We start from the raw sequence: 21,711 nt of genomic DNA on the forward strand, positions 1-21,711 counted from the left end.
GAGTTTAAAAAACAAAAACAAAAACAAAAAACCATGACCCGGACAGAGGACACTCTAACGTGTTTGTGCGTCACTTGCTGCCCGTGGGCTCCAGCAGCGATTGCACTCCCGGGAGCAGAGTACACGCTCAAAGCGCTTAGTATGCGTGACGCAGTCCGAAGTCCGAGATCATGTGCACATGTGGACAAATCGCTGCTGTGCACATGAGTAAGGATAAACATTCTGGATATTAGTTAACAGTTTTCAAAAGCATAATGTTAGAAGTCGGTGCCTTTTTTGAAAGCCGTCTTCCATTTGCCATTCTACTAATGCGCTTTTCTCCCTGTTAGCAGCTTGGCCAAACTAATAATCCCTAGGGGTTCACGCCCTCCAGATGCTCACTAGAAACAGTTCCATAATTTGACATTTCCATAAGCGGCACGTAGTGAGCGAAAGGATGGGAAGGAGTAAGAAGAGAATCTGTGATATTGGCACAAGGACTTTCTGAGACCCTGGAGAGCTAGCTGGTCAGGCTCTCGGGCTGGGGCAGTGACCCGGGGTAAAGGCTGTCGTTGTAGCGGCCACGGAGCCCTGAGGCCTCAAATGCCTGGTGGTGTTTCTGGTGCTATGGCCTCTGACCCTGGTCCACAGTTCAGCCTTCAGTGGCCAATCAACACACTTTGTGTAGAGCTGGAAAAATGACCCAGACCTCACAGGAGGGTTTGCAGCAGAGAGGTGAGCCTTCAGCACTTTCATCTCCTGACCGCCGGGGACCCCTCATTCCCGGTCTCTGGACATTTTGGGGTTGGGTTATACTATGTGATTTGAAGAGCTAATTTCAAGAAACACTGTAGGATATTTATACAATACATTCAAGTTTTCATCAATGTAGTTATGAAAAGGAGTATTTCTCTGAAATAAGAGTAATTAGTCATGTTTCTTAACCAATCGGAACACTATTTTGTACCTGGACATTGACTTAAAAATATGAATGCATATTTAATGTTTAAACAATGTAAAAGGATGAAAAAAAGAAAAAGATACTTATGTGTATATATGTACATGTGACAGATGAGTGAATTTGGATATAAGGTATATATGGAACTTCTTTACATTGCTCTACAAGTTCTCTGTGAGGTTGAAATTATTGTTTAAACATTTACATAAATATTATAATGCATGTAAAAAATATGAAGTCATATGTAAAGATTAAACAAATATAAATCAGATAACCTGAACATTTCGAAATTATTGACATTTTTAAAATTGCTTTTTAAATTTATTTCTTGTCATTCAAATGTCTCATTCTCTGTCCATATTTGGCACTTTCACCAATATCAACGATGTCCCCAAACTCCCTCATGTGACAGGTGACACCTGGGATTTGAGTCCATCTCTTGTCCCAGCAATCTCCCCCTCTGTCCATGAATTCTGCATTTCTAACTCCTGAAAGGCAACCAGTGCAGTTGGAAACCTGTTGCCATCCAACTCCAATTGGATTTCAGGCAATTTGATTAAAAACTACAAAAGAGCTACTTTCAACCAAAGCTTCTTAGAGTGGAGCACAAACATTTGTGAAGTGGGCGCACAGCTCGTCCCCTGCACTTGCGGCTTCAGAGGCAATCTGGGCGGAGGAGGAATTACCCGCAGACCAAGCCCCACCCCCAGGGGGGGTGACCTCACACAGAGGTCAAGGAGGTTTACATGTGCAGTGGCTTTTCTGCAACTGAACCTTAGTCGCACATCCCAGCTTTCAAAGTTTCATAAGAAAGGCCAGAGATGTTGGCTTCATGAAAATGTTAAAAGCAAACCAGTAACATCAAGTTGATATTAAAATCCTCATAACAAGATAATCTGAAAGATAGAGGCTCCTACATAAATCATAGTCATTAGGGCCTTACTCTTCAATGAGATTGTCCTTTTGATTAAAATTAATATTAAGCATGCAAATGATGATATTATGCATATTATGAAATTATTGCATATTGTTATATGCAAATGAAGAGGCTGATATTTTCTTTTTTGACATTTGAACAATGGTTTGCTAGTTGTGGGGTATTCATGTTGACTTTCTTATTTATAGTCTTACAGTTCGGATGTTTCCACTTTGGATGGCACATATCGGAAAGCGTTTTTTCTTTAATCCAGGAAATCAACAATGTTTACCAACACTGAGCTTTTATGCCTAAATCTTAAAATTCTCAAATCTCTGTAGAATACAAACTCCGAAGAGATTTGTGCATTGCTAGCAATACATGCTGTTCTGGGGACAAGATGCACGAGAGTGCCCCCGTACTGAGCATAACCGTGAGGGGCTGCCATGTCGGAGACCGCTGGCCCCCCTCTCATGCTTCTGAGGAGTGATTCATAACTTCTTGCCGTAGGAGGTGTGTTTTTCATGAGGGTGCATATAAGGTGGTGTACTAGCAGCCTTCAATTTCTGTGTCACTCTTTTCACCGCTGTGGGTAACATCAGACAGCAGAGAAAATGCTCTCTGGCTCCCTGGGATACGAACCTCAGTCTCTGACCTAGATAATTGTAGATATTTTGATTTCCTTAGAGAAATTCCTAGACTACTTGTGGGATAAAACAAATGCTAAAAGACCGAGTTGCGTTTCAAGCTGAATTAGCAGAAAATAAAGATAAAATGCCTTTCTATTTAGGAACATGATGATGTTTTAATTGTTACAGCATTTGGCATGCCTAATGTACACAGTCCTTGACATTCACATAATAACAAAAGAAAGTTGTTTGGGAGTTTTATTTCCTAGTGTCCCCTCTCCTCCCTCATAGTTCTCCCACCCCCCTCTCAGCCCTGGCTTTTTGCTCTCCTCCCGTTTCCCCATCCTTCTGTAAAGAAACACACTGAGCAGTGAAGGGGTCCATGGAAAAATACCTCATTGCTATGTAGATAGGCCAGGGCCGCTTATTACCTCGCTATGATGAACAGACCACCATCGTTGTGACAACTGATGGAGATGCCTCCGGGCTAAAACAAAGGTTTACATATTACACAAGCAATTTAACTGTTTTCTAAACATAATGCCAAGACAGTGGGAGTTGGCAGCCCACACTGTGTTTTAGGTTTTGGAGACTTGGATTAGAAGTGACTGCTGATTATGAACCTTTTTATTTGTCTTCCACGGACTACAGGCAACCCTAGTAACCCGGCAGAGAATGCGTCCCGGCACTCAAAGCCTGTCGTCCCAGCTCCCCAAGATTACGTGCACAAATCACTCGACAGAAGTGGTGGAAGTGCCCTGTGCGTAGATAACCACACAGGGCAACTGGCTCACCCTCACCCTGAAAGAGTTCCGCAAAGTGAAACGTTTCATAATCCTTTTTTGTGCAGTAGGCAAGGAAGCAAAGAAAAGAGTTTGGGCAAAGATTATCCAGAAGAAAGAAAGAGGCTCTTTTGGGGTTCCAGTGGAAACACAACAAAGGACATAATTAACTTCCCGATTCTTTGTGTTTTTCATTGGACTGCAGGGAGGAGATGAAAGAGGACTGCTAAGCCTTGCATTCCACCCCAATTACAAGAAAAACGGAAAGCTGTATGTGTCTTATACCACCAACCAGGAGCGGTGGGCTATGGGGCCTCACGACCACATTCTCCGAGTCGTGGAATACACAGTATCCAGGTATCCCTGAAACGCATGCAGGCATAAACATTTTTTTATCGTATTTTCTCTATATCTCTTCATTGTTTTGTCTAGAAATTATAAATAGATAACCAAACGGTGGCAACAATTAAACCCATAAATCTCCACCTTGCTTAAAACCCCACGTGCGTCTTGAAAGAGAAATGTGAAAAATAATAGCTTTGGTACTTTTCCTCAGCTACCTTTCACCCTCGGTGCTACTTCTGTAACTTGGAAAATGACGTAACTTCTTGGTCATTTTTTATTAGCCCCATTTCAAGGACAGCTTTCCCCTTTACGGGCCAGGTGTCTGCTTCCCTAGGTGCGCACTCTTTCCTTTCCGGGGGATGCACTGTGCAGCCCTAACAGTCATCCCGTTGTTTCCTCCGCACCATGCAGGAAAAACCCCCACCAAGTGGATTCGAGAACGGCCCGGGTGTTTCTCGAAGTGGCAGAGCTCCACAGAAAGCACCTGGGAGGCCAGCTGCTGTTCGGCCCCGACGGCTTCCTTTACATCATTCTCGGCGACGGGATGATCACGCTGGATGACATGGAAGAAATGGACGGGTTAAGGTGAAAAACAAAACAAAAAACGGATTCCACTTGATGTTAACATGTCCTAAGTGCCAGGAGAAAGGGTCAGAGCAAGTGATCTGTCGCCGTGGTTAAAGGCCTCGCTTTGGTTCTCAGTGTCTGCACTTGTAACACGGAGTGGCAGACATTCGGTAGCACACAGCTGTCGGTAGCACGCGGTTGGCGTAGTTTTGCAAGGTGCCAGGCCGAGGCGCGCTGACTCGAGTTACTGCGCGCTGCGCGGTGTGCACGCAGCCCTGGAAAGCGAGCAGCAGCGCCTTGTCCTCCGCCGCTGTCCTGGACGGCCATGCTGCCGTCACCATCTGCAATTTGGGGCTTGTATCATTGTGTCTCAGATAGGGGGGTGATCTGGGGAGCAGCCTGTCCACATTTGGCGTAGGTGAAGCATGTAACGAAAGCAAAAACACTTATGTCGTCCTCCCGTTTCTCAGCGACTTCACAGGGTCTGTGCTCCGGCTGGACGTGGACACGGACATGTGCAGCATGCCCTATTCCATCCCGCGCAGCAACCCGCACTTCAACAGCACCAACCAGCCGCCCGAGGTGTTCGCCCACGGCCTCCACGACCCAGGCAGGTGAGAACGCCCGTCGGGGTTCAGGAACCGGGAGAAGAAAGAGGGGTCCCGGCCCAGGGCGGTCAAAAGCGTGATGCAAGGCTGCACCTCTGAAATCGCACCGGCTCGGTATCCGAGCCAGCAGTCAGCCCTGGATTCTATTAATGCCAGAAGCAGATTTGGACGGCAGATTAGACACATTCATGGAGAAAAATCGCCTTCCAGTTTGGAGGGCTATTATTAGAGAGACACTGTTGGCCCACATAATGATTCAGACTTCAGTCTGAATAACAAGTGGCATGCCAACCCTGTGTCTCCGTCCATCCGTCCATACGATACTTTCTTATGCCTTAAACGAGGGTGGTAAGAGCTACCTTGCAAGGATGCTGTGATGATTTAAAACAGATCTGTAAGTAAAGCACGAAATGGAGTGTCTGACACACGTGGTAGATTTTAAGTAAATTACAGCTTTTATTATCATAGCTTCACGTAATATATGTGACGATTCCATATCGATTTGTAAGGAGTTGACTCAATGTTGACATTCTTCTCCTTCAAAAAAAATCACAAGCACTAAGGGAATTCTAAATGAAATATTGACTTCTTACTATAATGAGCCACCAAGAAAGCCATACTAAGAAGGACGTAGAGTGAAAAAGTTGGGGTACGCTTTAAAAAGCTGTGAAGTCTGATGCAGCCGTTCTGTGATGAAAGCTTCACCCAGTCCACAGGCGAAGGGCTCTCTGGCCAGGTTCATTCGTTTACTAGCTGAAGTATTATTGCTGTGTAATGTTTATTGAGTGTTCACTGTGTGCAAGGTGAGTATGTTTCGAACTTTTTATTTTCATAATCCCTCATGCCCTTCATCTCCCCCGCCCCCCATCAAAGTCCAAGTCTACACTTCATTTCCTCTTTGGCATCTCAGCAGATCTTAAACTCCGTGCCACAGGGAATACTTAAGGTGGGTTCAGGATGTGGAGGAAACTGTCACATTCCATTCCTACAGCTCAGGGCTCACAGATGCCACCACAAAGCAGCACTTTGAAGTCCAGCGGCCTGAGTCATCACACCCCACCGGCGCTTCACTTCCAGCCGATTCCCCCGGGGGTGGGGGGGGGGGAGCTGGACCTCAGGGTAAAAGCACAGGGCGAGGTGCCCGCACAGACCTACCTGCGGCAGCGCGCCTGCGCAGGCGAGTCCCTCCTCCCTGGCGGCAGACGGCGGAAGGCGCAGTCCTGCTTCCCCCCCAAGGTTATTTTGGGCAGAGGAAGATTTGATAAAGCAGAAAGGGGACTAAAACAATCATTGGCCACACGTAAAGCTGACTTTTATGAAGCAGCACCTTGGTACACAGGACTGAGCTAAGGATCTTATGCTCATCACCGCTGTGCCCCTCAGGAGCGCTCCGAGGGGGTTGGCCTCAGGCCCCCCACCTTCTGATAAAGCTTCAGGTCTTTCAGAGCACTTCCAAGTGCACGACAACGTCGAGTGGAAGGCACAGAGGTCTCCCACATACCCCCTGCCGCCCCACGTGCCCGGCCTCCCCCACTATTGCTATCCACCCCCTAGAGCGGTCCATTCGTGACAACTGCTGAGCCTCCACGGACTCATCATACTCACTCCAAGTCCACAGTCTACAATGGGCGCACTTGGTGGTGTGCATGGTATGCAGGTTTGGACAGATATGTAACAACACATGTCTACCGTTACAGGATCATACAGAAGTTTCACTCTTTTTTCACATGAGAAACTCAAGGTTAGAAAGGTCAAGTGGTTCTCAGTGGGCCCAGGACTCAGCCAGAGTAAAGACCTGTTGGCCGCCAGCAACTGAAGGCGTGGTGGGGAAAGGCCTGGCCTTTTCCTCCAGGTGTGCTCTTTCTTGTCAGGAACAGGTCAGACCTATTTTTTTGCAGGGAGGGTTACAGTGTCCTCTTAAAAAGAAAAGCAAGATAGGGGACATTTTCTCACCCTGTATGTGTTTAGTTCCACCTTAAGTCACAGCGTGACCATGTCGCAGTCCCTGCCTGCCGGGCACCGTAAGCGGCGAACCGGTCCTGAGAGCGGACAGCGGAGGGGCTGCTGCCTGCCGCAGAGCTGCCGACCCGGCTTTGGCAGGCCGCGCCTGTAGTGTCCCCGTGACGAACGGGATCGTCTGGAGGCGGCAGTTTTTTTGCTTTGCTGTTGTTTAAATAATTGCTACGTGCTGCCTGAGACCCAGAACCTTCTCTCAGATTTATTTTTTAATTTATGTAATTGCCCTGAGGGCTTGTGTGTGTGTGTGTGGCCTAAACAGTGATTTTAATGGATAACTTGGCCATATCCAGAAACATTCTTTCATGTGTACTGCTTTGGAGGAAGGGGTCGTGCCACTGACGTCTCGCAGGTCATGGCCAGAGATGCTGCTGCACATCGCACAGTACTCGGGACAGCACTCCGTCCCCACGGGTCCATAACGACAAGTTTGACAAACCTAAAAACCATGCAACACTGTTTTCCATATTTGTGAGAACTTCAAAATTACATCATTCAACTTGATTCTCCCCCCAATCCAAACCCCTCCTGGCTAGCCCCTCGTGGACTTAAACATTGAGCAAGCAGTGAGCTCTTTCTGTATGGCCAGGTTTCCGCTGGGTGGTGCAGAGACACAGGAGCAGGAAGTGGCTCCTGTCCTCATGGAGTTCACAGTCAGTAACTTAAGTCACAGGTAAACTCTGGTCCGGAGCGTGAAGACGAAAGTCAACTGTAAGACCTCCGTCGTCGTGGGACCAGGTTTATTTATTCCCTAAATTGGAGTGCGCGCTTCCCTTTGGTAGAGCGGCCTGCGTCTGAGAGTGTGGCAATTCTGTGGGAAACGCACAGAATGAATACATCACTAATTCCGTGTTTTATGTCGCACAAGTGGGTGGACACTACAGCGGATTCTTGTTCTTCCACCTCAGCAGCTCCGTGTCCATGTGATATTCCTTCATGGCAGAGTCACAAGGGTTTCAATTCATGATGGAGGAAGACACCAGGGGAAATTAAGAAATATTCTCTAGAGATCGTTACGCTTCAGGAAAATGAACAAATACATCAGGATGTTTCCTCCAGCCTCTTCTAGGGAATCCAGACTCAGCAGCCCAACCAAAGGGCCCTTGCCGGCCCACACAGGGTTCCCACGTCGGGGCTGTCCGGGCGGAGCGCGGGAGGTACACGTAGGAGCTCATGTGTCCCGTTTGCTCCGCAGGTGTGCTGTGGACCGGCATCCCACCGACGTGAACATCAATCTAACAATACTCTGTTCAGACTCCAATGGAAAGAACAGATCGTCAGCCAGAATCCTACAGATAATAAAGGGGAAAGATTATGGTGAGTAGGGCATCATTTGTTGGCTTTGCTTTAGTTTGGGTTTTAGCTTATTTTAGCATAGTAATTGAAGAGAAAAGGATTTCTGCAAAGCGAGCACTAAGAAGGCAGGAAAACCCTGGCCTAACAGTGGTGAGGGACGAGATGGCTCACTTGTCAAAGGTCCGGTGACACTCACGGCCCTGGGGGCTCCATTCAGGTAATTACCTTTCCCGCAGATTCAGTGTGGTGCTCTGTAGGTCCCCAAAATTTAATGGGGACCCTCAAAAGTGAGCAGTTTATATTTTGCTCATCTGAGAATCAAGATGAATACCTTCTATTTATTTCATATGTAAGGGAGAACTTGTCTTAACATCTTACATGCAGAGGAAAAAAACAAGTGTTGAAGGTAAGACATTTTTCAATAACCAGCATTCTAATCTTAGCAATTAGGAAAATTATAAGTGTCTCAAATAAGAATGCAATTTTTAAATGTGGGGTTCTTTTTGAGAAAACAAAGTAATGGCCTTACAAAAACATGGTACTTACCCAAGTCATGGAAATGGGATGTTTAGACATTCCTTTTAATGCCATGACTACTACTGAGAGACACATAAAAAAGAAAATTGGATAATATGAAGTCAAAGATGCTTAACATTTTCAGTGTTTTAGTATTTACTCCTTTTGGAGGAAGCAATTTATCAAACATAGTAGATTAAGATTATTAAATTGATTGCTTCTTCTATTTGCTCACTCAATACAGGTATTTATTTAGTACCAGGAGTGAAGCAGCTGTGTTCGTTCATGTGGTATTCGGTTATTTTACTTTATTTTTTTCAGGTATTTGTGTGTGTCTGTGTGCATCCTACAAAAGCCAAAGCAAAGAATAATGTGGTTTGCAAAACAAATCTAATGAGTCACTAGCTTGATGGAGTTCCAGCTATATTTGTCGATTAAGCTAAATTCTACCTCAGTGGGGGCCCAGTTGAAACTGGTCACAATACTGGCAGCCCTACATTCGTGTATTAAACACATATCCACAGAGCCCTGCCAAAAAGTATGCATATATCCAATCACCATGATGCACACTTTAAATATCTTACAATTTTGTTTGTCAGTGATACCTCAGTAAAGCTGAAAAAAGAAAACCCAAATAACCACATGCACAGTGTTCACTACCTGCCAGCCCCGGTAGTGAGCACTGTACAAACTTTACACATTTCATGCACGGAACAACCCCATGCGACAGGCACGGCTATTGGCCACACTGTCCAGATGAGGAAACTGAGACACCGGAGGTTACCTATCGCACAGTGTACGCTGGCAGGGCCTGGATTTGAACCCCGGCAGCCTGACTCCAGAGTTTATGTCCTCTGTCATTCAATTATTCCACCTCTCAGTGTACTGATTATTTAAAACCTATTTCTCTACTTTTTATATGATCGTATTCACCATAATCACACAGGGTGGGGGGAGGGCTTTAAAATTACTGTCTTTCCACAAAAGTTTGTGCCTGAAATACTGCCTGTTGATAGTGACTTACTGATACTAAGCACATAGGGTACCTGATAAGGAGTAAGAACTTTCCAGATTGATTTGCAGCGGGCTTTAGGTCTTTCCCACGGCAATTAGCACACATGTCTTCAGTACGTAACGACACGTGCGGAAAGGTTCAGTGCCAGGCCCGTACGAAGGGGACCCAGAAGGAATGGCTGCGGTGACTTTATTAGCCACGTAACTCTACCAGTCAGCAAAACTATCAAATATTATAAATGAAGACATTACTTGACTAAGGGACAATGTCTTAAATGTACAGATGTGGTTTTTAAAGATCTTTTATGTACTGTGTTATTATTTTCCTTAACGTGTGGGCTCTTAAGTGGGTTATATAACGTAACAGAGGTCTGATACAATGTATTAAGTGAATGCAGAAGCATTCCTACAAAAACTTCAATGTTAAGAAATTATTATTTTAAGTATTTTGGTTCTAAAGTAAATAACCATGATTTCCAAAGTGCCCAGACATGAATTTCACTGAAACCTTGTTATGTCTTGGCAGTTAGAATAACAGCAAACATTTCAGAGCAGCCCCACTCCATTTAGCTGTACATGCAGGTCCTTTATATGTTATACCGTTTAAGCAACAGGAGTAGCTATTTTCACCAAATATCTATAGCCAAGCTCCACGTTGTGTATACCACGGAACGCACTTCAGAGTTCAAGTAAATGACTGGAATAATTGTTGCATGGCCTACCTTACTTTTATCTAATGCTACTGTTCCTTCCTTTCCAGAAAGCGAGCCGTCACTTTTGGAATTCAAGCCATTCAGTAACGGTCCTTTGGTCGGCGGGTTTGTTTACCGGGGCTGCCAGTCGGAAAGGCTGTACGGGAGCTACGTCTTTGGAGACCGTGACGGGTAGGTGTCCGGATCCCGTGAAGGTCATGTGGTGTACCCATTGATCGGCGGGCAGACCGCCATGCGATGTCCAGATGAGTGTCTCCCTTTGGGAGGCAGCTCCAGGACACACACAAATATTATTTATTTTTACTTCCACTCTGCACGGTGGTTTCAAGAACTACCTAAGAGATGCTTTTTAAACAGACTTGATCAAGTTCATAAACCAATTTTGTGAAGCACAAAGAAGGCTTCGGAAGGACTTTTCATATGATTTAGGCTCTTCCCTTCCTTTTTACCGTACGTTTACCATGATAATGAGTAATTTGAAAAACTATCATCTTACATGAGTTCATAAATATTTTAAAGATTATCTTGGAAGGCTGAGAATTTTTGCTTTTGCCTGCCTTTCAGAACTTCTGGCAAGTTAATTCGTGTCTATTGGTAAGAATACTCCAGAATGAAGTTTTAGCCTGAAGTTTAGAGGTCACCTTGTGGATGATTTTAAGAAATTTCTGGGATGAAACCCCAGTTAAGAATCTTGTTTCCCGAGTCGCTGCTGGCATTCAGGCCGATGGCAGAGCTGACCTGCTGGTGGCTACAAGCACCGAGAAAAGCGAACTGACCCCACGGCCTTCCCCTGTCCGTTTCTCTGGCTGATGGCTCAGCACGGAGTCTAGTCCTACAGAGGACGTATCATCCCTGGGTGAGGGGAGGGCTTTTCTCAGACCCAGGTACTTCTCGTGCGCCCCGCCAACAAACTCTCCTCCTCGAGTACTTTCTCCCCACGTGGGAATTTCACAGTATCCACACACGTCATGGGCTATATACTGTTTTCCTCTTTAGAAGCCAGGCCTATGGCACAACAATTATGTAGAGTGTTATTTAAACATCTGATTGTGTTGTTTTTTTTTAAGCAAAGTCACGTGGGTTTACGGCATGTTTGTGTTGTAGGAATTTCTTAACTCTCCAGCAGAGCCCCGTGACCAGGCAATGGCAAGAAAAACCACTCTGTCTCGGCAACGGTGCTTCCTGTCGGGGGTACTTTTCCGGTCACGTGCTGGGATTTGGAGAAGATGAACTAGGTAACATACAGACTGTCCCTATCGAGTTCCTTTCTCACCCCCCTGCTGGACAGGTGGGGTCCTGCTCAGAAGAATAAGCATAACCCTCTCGTGCTCTGTTCGCTGAAACTGTAACAGCAAAGGGGCCTGCTATAGAGATTTCAGGTGGTCCAGTTTTGTACTCTCAATAACCTGTCTCAGGGATGGGCGGGAGGAGTGTGGGTCTTCACATCTTTTTTTTTAATTTTAATTAATTTATTTATTTAGAGAGGGAAGGGAGGGAGAAGGAGAGAGAGAGAGAAACATCAATGTGCGGTTGCTGGGGGTCGTGGCCTGCAACCCATGAATGTGCCCTAACTGGGAATCGAACCTGCGATGCTTTGGTTTGCAGTCCGCGCTCAATCCACTGAGCTACGCCAGCCAGGGCACATCTTGTTTCCAATATGAAAGTAACCAATGCAGGAACATGGGAGGCAGGAACAAAAAGATAAGTTCTGAGTCCTGAAGGGAAAAGTTTTAAATGTCTAGTGATATTTTTTTGATGCATCTGAGTCCTTTGTTTATATTTTTATCTGAAAACCTTTCTATTTATCCACGTCTCTTGGAATAAATTAAAATGTTGCAATCTGAATTTCACCTTATACTTTATTTCCTAATTTCTAAAAAAATGTTTGCCCACTGGGGCACAAAATTTGTGCAGAATAATCTGTTTGTAGACCTGCTTTCAACGGAGTGGAAGTTATCTCTTTGTTGATGATCTACGAGATAACATAAATTTATTTGTTGGTTTGTCATCAAAGTGTCTGCAAAAAGAAGTTGAAATTGGAATGTGATCACAGTGGAAATGCTACTAATTTTAAACTTCTGAGATGAATGTCACTTTCATAGCGACTCCCTTTAAGCAAACATGATGACCCCCACAAGCAGCCATGACTACTGTGCCCCTTTACTGTCAGAGACGAGTTTCTTGGTGTTGAGCAGGAGTTGTGTTTCCCATCTAAATCTGAACATTTTCTCTAAAACTGCAGATTTGGGTTCCCTATAGCAAACAGAGGATTCATCAGAAATAGTTGCACGCCACTTCCTTAGGCTAACGAGGACCTCAGATAAGATTCCTGAAATGCATAACACATATTTCAGGGCCACAGGGATACAATGACTCAGAGAAGAGAAATCCGGCCTGTCCTTTTCTTGTTCCAGCATTGAAAGCATTTTACAATTAATTTTGCCTTTGATATTCTCCTGCCCCACTCATAGGAACCAGAAAGATACCCCTTTTATGTAAGTTTATGGAACCTAAACGTCATTGGCATACTGTTAATTTAAAATACAAACTAGGATTGAGTTGCTCGGGGCAGAGTTAGGGATGACTGTTTGGGTGTTGTGACTGAGGCGTGGAGATTCCCCCGGTCCCTGCTACAGATAACTCGCCGTCGGTGCCCCTTTCAGCAGCCCTGGTCCAGACACCCAGGGGTCTGTCTGTCGACTGCTGTCGGGAGCAGAACCAACGAATGAGGCACATGCTTTTCGTGTAAACCTATACATCCTTTTCAAGAGTAAGAAAGTAGTAGGGTTTGCTTAATACATATATACTGTATGCCAATCAGCAGTAAGTGCTTAGGAGAAAAAAACTAGTTGTGAAGAGGGACAGAGATTGCCGGAGGCTGGGACCGGGCAGTTTTCAACAGCGCAGCCAGGACAGGTGGTACGTTAGCACAGACTTGAAGGAGGCAGGTGGAAGGAGAACCTGCTGGTGATCTGCAGGGAGCGAGACCCGAGGCAGGAGCCCGGGACAGGAACGTGCCTCACCTGTTCGAGGCCGAGAGGCCAGCGAGGCTAAAGAGGGAATGAGGGGGTAAGACGTGGCAGACGAGGTCAGAGCAATACAGGGAAACAGCACAGGCTGCTCTCAGAACTTACTCTTCTTCTGAGAGGGATCAGAAGCCCTCGGAGGATATGGACACAAGCGTGTGATCCAACCTAGAGGGTCTCACTGGCTTTACGAGATGCACCGCGGCCGGTACATCGAGAGAAAACGTGGAAGGACAGGACAGAGTACATCGAGAGAAAACGTGGAAGGACAGGACAGAAGCAGGGGGATCAGTTCGGGGGCTGCTGCTGCGATCCAGGCGAGAAGCTACTATCTGCCTGCACTGGAGCAGCAGTGGGAGGCGAAGGGAAGTGAGCGAGATCCGGGTGAGCGTGAAGGTGGACGTGTGAAACGGGCACGGTCTTTAGGCAGGTGATCTTCCTGAGGTGGGCTGTGTGTGTGCACACACACACGTATATACACGTACGCATACTGTACATATAAAATACCTGCCCTGGCTGGCATGGCTCAGCGGATGAGTGCCGGCCTGTGAATCAAGAAGTCGCTGGTGTGATACGTGCCTGGGTTGCGGGCCAGGTCCCCCCAGTCAATGTTTCTCTCCCTCTTTTTCTCTCTTCCTTCCCCTCTCTCTAAAAGTAAATACACAAAATCTTAAAAAGTAAGATAATCTGCTAGGGAACAGGAAGTAAAGCCTTGTAATAACTGTGGATTAATTCATTGTATATCTCTCTACATAGGGGAAGTTTACATTCTATCAAGTAGTAAAAGTATGACCCAGACTCACAATGGAAAACTCTACAAAATTGTAGATCCCAAAAGGTAAGATTTTGTTTTATATTTGTTTAAGAAATGTTATTCTCCGCATTGTTGTTGCACATTCAAATTAGTGACGGACAGAGTGCAATTAGCAACCAAGAAAGATGGCTGCTCCTGCCCTGTCCGTAGACTGTGTGTGGCCCTGAGAGTCCCTGAGGGCCAGGCTGGGCTGTGCCGAGACCTAAAGGCCTTATTGCAACCCCGTATTCACGCCATTCTTGTCGCCATCCGGGAGCAGCGTTACGGTTGTGGAATGAGTCCTCAGTTAAACGCAGAGGAGGACCTGGATTTGTGGGGAGGTGGCGTCAGCTCTCCTCGTGGGAGACAATGAACCCTCCCTGTCTTTCGAGAAAACTAGAAACATGCTGGCAGGTGTTACAGCTGCCTACTGTGATTTTTGTTGGGCAATCGGGGGAAGTTACTTTGGCAGTTCAACATCTGAGCCTCATTTCCAGACTGTCTGGAAGCTCAGAGCTCGCAGGCAGGCCGCTGTGAAGAGACAAACGAAAACTGAGTGTTTTGTCATGTACCTCAGCAGAAAGAAGATCTGAAGGTTATAATCCTTTAAAGAGTATATTGACCCCTCCCCTGGCCTCTCCACCCATCCATCACACACACACACACACACACACACACACACACACACACATGATGTTCAAATGATCCTGAATCATAATGAGTCAGTTGTGAATTTCATGGATAAAACCGGGCTATCGGAAGCCACTGCAATTATGTACTGTCTAACAGATACTAGCCGCAAGTGGAAGAGCCACTATTACAAAACGTACGTATCCTCACAAACACGACTGGTGTTGAACGCCAGTACCTGTCGGAGCCCAGCGACGACACCATGCTGAGAATTTCAGATTAGTGCTGTACTAACTTATCTTCCTAGACCCATCTGCAAATCTCAATTCCTGAATTTCAAGTCTTTTAGAAAAATAAATTCTAGCAATCTGAAAAAAAATTTACTAAAAGCAGTCATTTAGCTCTGTTTTTAAATTATTTGCAAGTTGTAAGTTGTGTACGTTTTTCTGGAAAAGTCTCCGACTAACAAAATGGAGATTCTTGTCCTTTTACCACACCACAAACCACTGTCTTTTCTGAGAAAAACAGAGGTTGCCATTGGCCCTGCAGAGCAAAAAGAAGACTATCCAATTCTAGACAGTGTCCCCACGGCGTCACACGCAGGCGTCGATCACGCAGTGATGGCGTTCCTCTCTAACGGTGCCCGTTTTCAGTCACTGTCAGGAAAGGACCCGTCTGTGCCCTCCGGGGGCCGGGGGTGGTGGCGGGGTTCTCTTCTTCCTTGAGTATGAAACCAATGTTCTGTTTGTGAAAAGCAAAGTAATGAATGAAAAAAATATATATATATCAGACTCCTCCGTGATGGTGGAAGTTGGCAATGCGAAGAGCGAAATTCAAACTAATGTTAATTCATAAAAATGTCATCAATCTAATGAGTCATAACGAGGCCTGGGGATTTCACTCCCATCTCATGCCATTAGTTTCAAAATAGCCATTGTTTTTCCATTGCGTTTGTCAGAGCCGATCTGCTTATGCAAGCTTCCTGGTCGTGGTGCAATTAATTCTCCCTCCTCCTCGAGAAAGTCTTTCCCTCTTCGTCTGGATTGTTTAGTCTGCCGGTGGTGCACCGAGGTGAATTTTACACCTTCAACCCATTATTAGGGTCTAATTACCAGGGTTGCCGGGAGGGACCTTGGCTTTGCGATCCGAGGGCCGCCACTAGGAGGGTGGTCTCAGCGTGTCATACCTGAAAGGCCCGGCTTCCCGCTCCGGTGCCTGTGTCTGCTGAGCCGTGTCACGCGCGGGCCAGGGTTAAGATGCATGTTTGGCTTTCGGAAGGTGGGGGGAGGGACGGAGTCCCCAAGACACCGTCCTTGTACACGGGCATGGGTGGACCCTTCGAAATGAAACTGACTGCAAGAAAACCAGTGTTTTCATAAACATTGGTTGGGGGCCTCACGTTGTTTTGATTTGGATGCCAGCATTTGTTATTATAGTATTTCTGTCTAGATGAGTTGGACTTCTCTAGGAGTACACACGTGAGTGTCTGTGAGCGGGATTATTTTGAAAACACAAGCTAATTACTAGCCTCCCAGTGTTCAGGACGCCTGCCTGAAAGCAAAGTGTTTTTCTAAAAGTTTTGAGGGAGAAATGAAAGAAAAGGCCTCATCTACTGAAAAGGAAAAAAAACAATATAGAGACATTTCTTGTTACATCAAAAATCTATCTCAAATTAAAAGCTTAGGTTGATTGTATTCTTGTGGAGGGGCCGGATTTGTTAGAATAATGTTTTCAAAGTAAGTTGCAAACATCAATTGGCTCCTGGCCCTGGATGAGAAGAATGACAAATGATAAAATTTTTATATTCTATGTGAGATGTCACGGAAGTTACTTTCTTACCAGAGGATTGGTTGCTTCTATTTTTCCCTACACAACCCCCCCCCATACACACACACGCCACTCACTCACATTCAAAAAAGATGAGGGAGTTTACAAACCATTTGCAATATTCTTAAGCCACTTTGGGGGAAAGCGGGCAAGGTTCCAGCAGCATCAGCTCCATCCGTGAGGACAGTGCGGTGCGGGGCTCCACATTACAGAACCATTCACATTAATGCACAATCGTTTACATGAGGAGTGGGCCTACTACTTCTCAGAAAAGGGTGGCCAGATAACCTCTTATAAAAACCAAGTGCCATTATTGAACATGGAAAAGAAAAAGAAAATTCAATGAGGATACAACCAGGTTTTCTAAGGCTTCACTAAAACCGTGGAGTTAGCTTAAGGAAAACTCAGAAAAAGGGAGAATTTTGCCTCCAGGTCATAACGTTGAACTCTTCCCCAGGAGGGTCTTCCGTGGCGGAGCAGTCATATCTCACAGCGCGTGGGGTGAAGCCCCAGTCCATACCCATATGCCAACCTGTTGGGCCAACACACCGGCCCTCCCCACCCAGGTCTGTGGTCCTGGGTCCTGCGTGCCCAATCTGGGGTGCTCTTTCCACCAGCAGCTCCAGAAAGCAGATTCCAGGACAGTGAGCACAAGAGCCGAGGAGTCATTGTAGTTTCCCTCAGCAGTGCGGCCCGGGACAGGTCACGGGTAGGAGCGAGTCTCCCCCAGTAGGACCGGGAGTCGGTTGGTCTTGTCTCCGAACCTCCTTCGGCCGGCCCCTGCGCGCAGTCATTTCCTGCAATGCACCGCTTTGCCCGCTGGTAAGGTGCCGGCAATGATCACGCTGCCCTGCCTCCTCCCTGCATGTTCCAGGAAGATCATTAGCTAATCTATTTAAAAGATACTAAATTCTTTAGTACTGTTGGTGTGCATTCCATGCCAGGAAGAATGACTTGCAGGTGATCTCTTTGACATCTGAGGTTGTGTTAGTTCCAAACTAGGGTAAAAGTGCCCGCAGAGCTAGCTGTGAAGAGCTCCTCATCCCTGGTGTCTGAACACCCAGGAGCCCACCAGCACCCTTGGGTGCTGGCTGCTTCTGAAGTCGTTTCAGGGTCAAGCATCGCTCCTGCGGGACAGAAACCAACGAATTCTAACAGAGTTGTGAATTTCCCAAGCTTTTTTGTTAGACAACACCCTCTTTTGCACTTTTGACAAAGATGCTTTCATTTTTGTTTCAGATGACCGTCAACCAAATGACTTTTTTTTTCTTTTTTAATGTTTCTGGGATTGTTTCCCCGGGAATTTGTACAACAGAATTCTTCATCACGTTGATTTCATTACCACGTCCGCAGTGCGTTTTAACCTACTGCCTATCCGTTCCCCTGCCAATCCTGGCAGACCATTCCCTGAAGAGGCCTATAAATGCACAACGCAAATTCCAGGCTGGAGAGGTCATTCCACAGAAAGGTGGCACCTCCAACTCCTGGGTGACCCATATCCAAAACAGCTCCTCCTGCCCCCTCCCTGCAGCTCCCCTCCAAGGCCCCACTCACTGCCCTGTGTTTATTTTCCTAAAATATCTTCGTCCTGATGGTTACTATACTGGGTACTGAAGAGGGCCGGGTTTTGTGTGTGTGTTTTTTCTAATCACTCCGTAAGAGGAAGTCGGTGCTGTGTGTCCCCTGCATGTGTCGCAGGGAGCCGGCAGGCAGCTCGGCCATCCCAGGGAAAGTCGTGCACAGCAGAGAGGCGTTAGCCCGACAAGCCCGTTGCGTCCCCGTTCATCAGTCAAAGTTTCATGCACGTGGCCCCCCTAGGTTGATAAATCCCCACCGTGCCTGTTGACCCAGCTGCCAAGTCCTCTTGCCGCGGGCGGTGTTTTCATGGCCACCCTGACGGTAACACAAACTGTTTAGCAGCTCCATTGACCTTCCAGCTATTAACAGGGACACGGGCCCCACCAGGGACTAGTTTTCAAACATGACAGAATTTCTTAGCGCTAGAGGTCATGAACAAGCCTGTGCCCTATAAAAATCCATTCAGCACGGTGGGTTGGAAGTCAGTCAAAACGACGAGGCAGCACGTTCCACAGTTTCGCTACTATGATTTTCCTGCGTAGCCTGTAACGAAAAGTGGATACATCTGCCAGCTTATCTGTTATTCTTAAGGGGCCGTAGTTTACGTTGTGGTGGTGCACGGGGCCTAAAAAACTAACAAATCCTTTCTGAGCTGTAATACAGCATCTGAAGGCTGAAATGTTAAAGGTATGTTATGGAAAAATAGGGCGAGAGCAAAGTAAAAATTTCTAACGAATGGATGAGCACACATATAATACATGTAGTAATGGCCTAAGCACAACTAGAAGTTTTTTCATGCTTTACCAGGATTTGCATGTTTACGTATGAACCATACTTATGTGACCCATGCAGTGCTGTGGGGGACCACCTCCACTTGTTTCAAAGTAAACAGAAAAGATCATGTAATGCTGTAGTTTGTGAAAAAATTATTTAATGGTCATGTTCCTTTTAAGTGATTATATCATTCTTATTATATGGATGCTATAGTCTCAAACTATCCATTTTAAACGTTGGACTATCAGCTCCTAGAGTAATTGTACAGCTTGCTCTGAAAACGTGATTGAGTTCCCACTTATAAATGGCATTTGTTAAAAAGACACAAAATGGAGAATGTGAGTAGTGAAGGATATGTTCTCCAAAATGAGACTCATTTGTTAAAGAGTTGAAGCCTCTGAAAAACATTTCTTTGAATCCCCGTGTTTCTCCCTGGCCTGGTGAGAGATAACATCGAACCTTCTGGACACCCCACACCTCCGCTGGGGGGCGGCGTGTGGCCAGATGCTGCAGCGCTGGAGACTCGGGCGGCTTTTATCTCCCGTATAACAGCCACAGAAATTTGTAAAAAGATGTTTTCTAGAGGAAAATGTACTTTTTAAAGAAAAAAAACTACCTATTAGCATCATTTTTTAAAACTAATTCATTTTTGTCGAGTTAAAAAATCGGTTGCTGCAATGACTTGCTTTTGTCAACATGGACAAATGAATCAAAAAGTGTAACATCAAAATTTGGGAATGTAGCTTCATGTCGTTTATAGTCCAGAAAAACTGCCTGAGAAAAGGGTCTACCGTGTGTGTTCAATTCCACTTAACGAAAATCCGTTGGATGCCTGTGTAGTGTTCTCCTAGCTCCCATGAATGTCAGTGGCTGAAGGAGACAAAGTGCTTTGGTGGCTTACATGCCGTCGTTCTAGAACACCCCTCAGTCCCACGCTGACGGCTCCCCTGCCCGCATTCCCGTGTCCCTTCATCTGCGCCCGAGTCACAGCAGAGCTCGCACTGAGTTCCAGTTCTGTGTCTGCACATCTGCCTCCTCCACGGCATCTCCGTGAGGGGCGGGGCTCCGTCTTGTTTATGTCTCACCCCCACGAAGAGCACAGCACGTGCCCGCCTAGTGACGGGTCTTGACGAGGATCCAATATGCAGGTTTTGTCCTCAGAAAGCCTTTGTTCCAATGGGGAAGGGGGAAAAGAGGATAACCCATTCTTTAAGAGACATCAAGCCCTATGAGAAATGGGCAATGTTTTATATAGTTTTCAGGTGAATGCATTCTCAATAGAATAATAGTTTCAAAGAGAAAGAAAATGTATTGGACCTGCTAAACGAGGAATGTTGGTTGTCAACTTCATAAAAGAAGAAAAAGATGATTGCTCCAGGTATTCAAATAAAACTGTATGTGGCAGCCACACCATCTTATATAATATATAAGCGAAAGTAAACAGGCCAAATATAAAATAATGTTACCCATAGGTAGATAAACATTTACTAAATCTTAGGCAGAAGAACAAGTTAGATTCCATCCAAATCTGTGTTTCCGTATATATGAATGCTTGATCAAAAGTGGCCAAAGCGTCCAGCTGGAGGGTCAGCGTGCAGACGAGGATCGGAGAGCCGCCCCGAGGGACTGCTCCTCAGCACCGGGCGCTGGCTCTCATGTCCAACTTCTTTCCCCAGTGGATTCCCACGTGACGCAACGCCCTTGAACTCTGCCGCAAGCAGGCAACACCTCCTGGTTGTTGTCCTTTAACCGGAGCCACCTACACTGTTGATCTAAATGGGGCCTTGTCTTTAGATTCATCCGCCCAGGCGCATAAGCCACATTGTGGAGTACACACGAGTGACGCGCCTCCGTGTTTTGCGTCCCACGGAACATGTAAGATGTTTCTGACACCCTCTGCTTCCAGCTCTCCCTTCTTGAACGAGTCAGAGAAAGGGCAAGGGAGTGAGTAACAAGTGAGACTGGATAAACAGAATCTCAGTGACCAGTCAACGTTGAACGACACCTGTGTGCTCAATGCCACTTGGTAAGTGACCACGGCAGGTGACTCAGGGACTTCCCGCCTACTGACAGATGGCTCCTCGGATGGTCCCAAATGCCACCACCACCTCACAGAGGGAGAATTGCCGAGGAGGAAGAAAGAGGGCACATTTGAGCGAGGCGAGCACAACAAGGAGAAGGCAGAGATGATGCCCCCACTTTGCTCGGCACAGCCGTCAGAGAGACCCCCGGAGAGACCCCCCTGGGAAGCCCACAGAGCTATCCATTAATGTTTTCGGAGTGACAAGGTGCTCAGTCCATGGAATGCCTTAGGGACCTTTCTGGAAACAGACCATTTCTCCATTTCAATAAGCAGTTGAATGGATGTAAGCAGGTTTTCTGAATTGTCACGTTAGTTGTAAAACACAGTACTTTCAACTTAGACTGGGACTTTTATGGGCGAGAGAAGCTAAAGCAGTCGCTGTGTATTTTTAATACGGTTTTGAGTCATGGCAGAAACAGCCTGAGGTCAGCCCCGCAATTATGATTGCCATTCACCGTGCCCATAGGAGCAAAACTGGGGGAGACTGCGTCTTGAGGGCCTGATTACTCTCATCTCTCAGAAGGCTACATCGTTTACCCCTTACCGTGGTTCTGACCTATAATTATCACCTTCTCGGTTACGGTGCTTAAGGAATCCAACTGCTCTGGCCGCTCTAATGAGGGCAGTTTGACTGGTGAGGACGTTCGTTTGCATTCCTTTC

At 46.2% G+C, this 21,711-nt stretch overlaps 1 protein-coding gene across 1 annotated transcript in view; it reads left to right on the forward strand.

Moving 5' to 3' along the window:
* The window catches only part of LOC114504168 (hedgehog interacting protein), an 82,357-nt gene that overhangs the window by 50,375 nt on the left and 10,271 nt on the right, over positions 1-21,711 (forward strand). Inside the window, exons 5-11 of the mRNA XM_028521879.2 lie at positions 3,470-3,621; positions 4,021-4,194; positions 4,647-4,790; positions 7,996-8,117; positions 10,387-10,510; positions 11,444-11,574; positions 14,122-14,203. Coding sequence (XP_028377680.1) covers positions 3,470-3,621; positions 4,021-4,194; positions 4,647-4,790; positions 7,996-8,117; positions 10,387-10,510; positions 11,444-11,574; positions 14,122-14,203 — 929 coding nt within the window. The remainder of the gene's footprint in view (positions 1-3,469; positions 3,622-4,020; positions 4,195-4,646; positions 4,791-7,995; positions 8,118-10,386; positions 10,511-11,443; positions 11,575-14,121; positions 14,204-21,711) is intronic.

This window comes from Phyllostomus discolor, chromosome 8 (genome assembly GCF_004126475.2).
Source record: "Phyllostomus discolor isolate MPI-MPIP mPhyDis1 chromosome 8, mPhyDis1.pri.v3, whole genome shotgun sequence".
Classification (NCBI taxonomy): Eukaryota; Metazoa; Chordata; class Mammalia; order Chiroptera; family Phyllostomidae; genus Phyllostomus; species Phyllostomus discolor.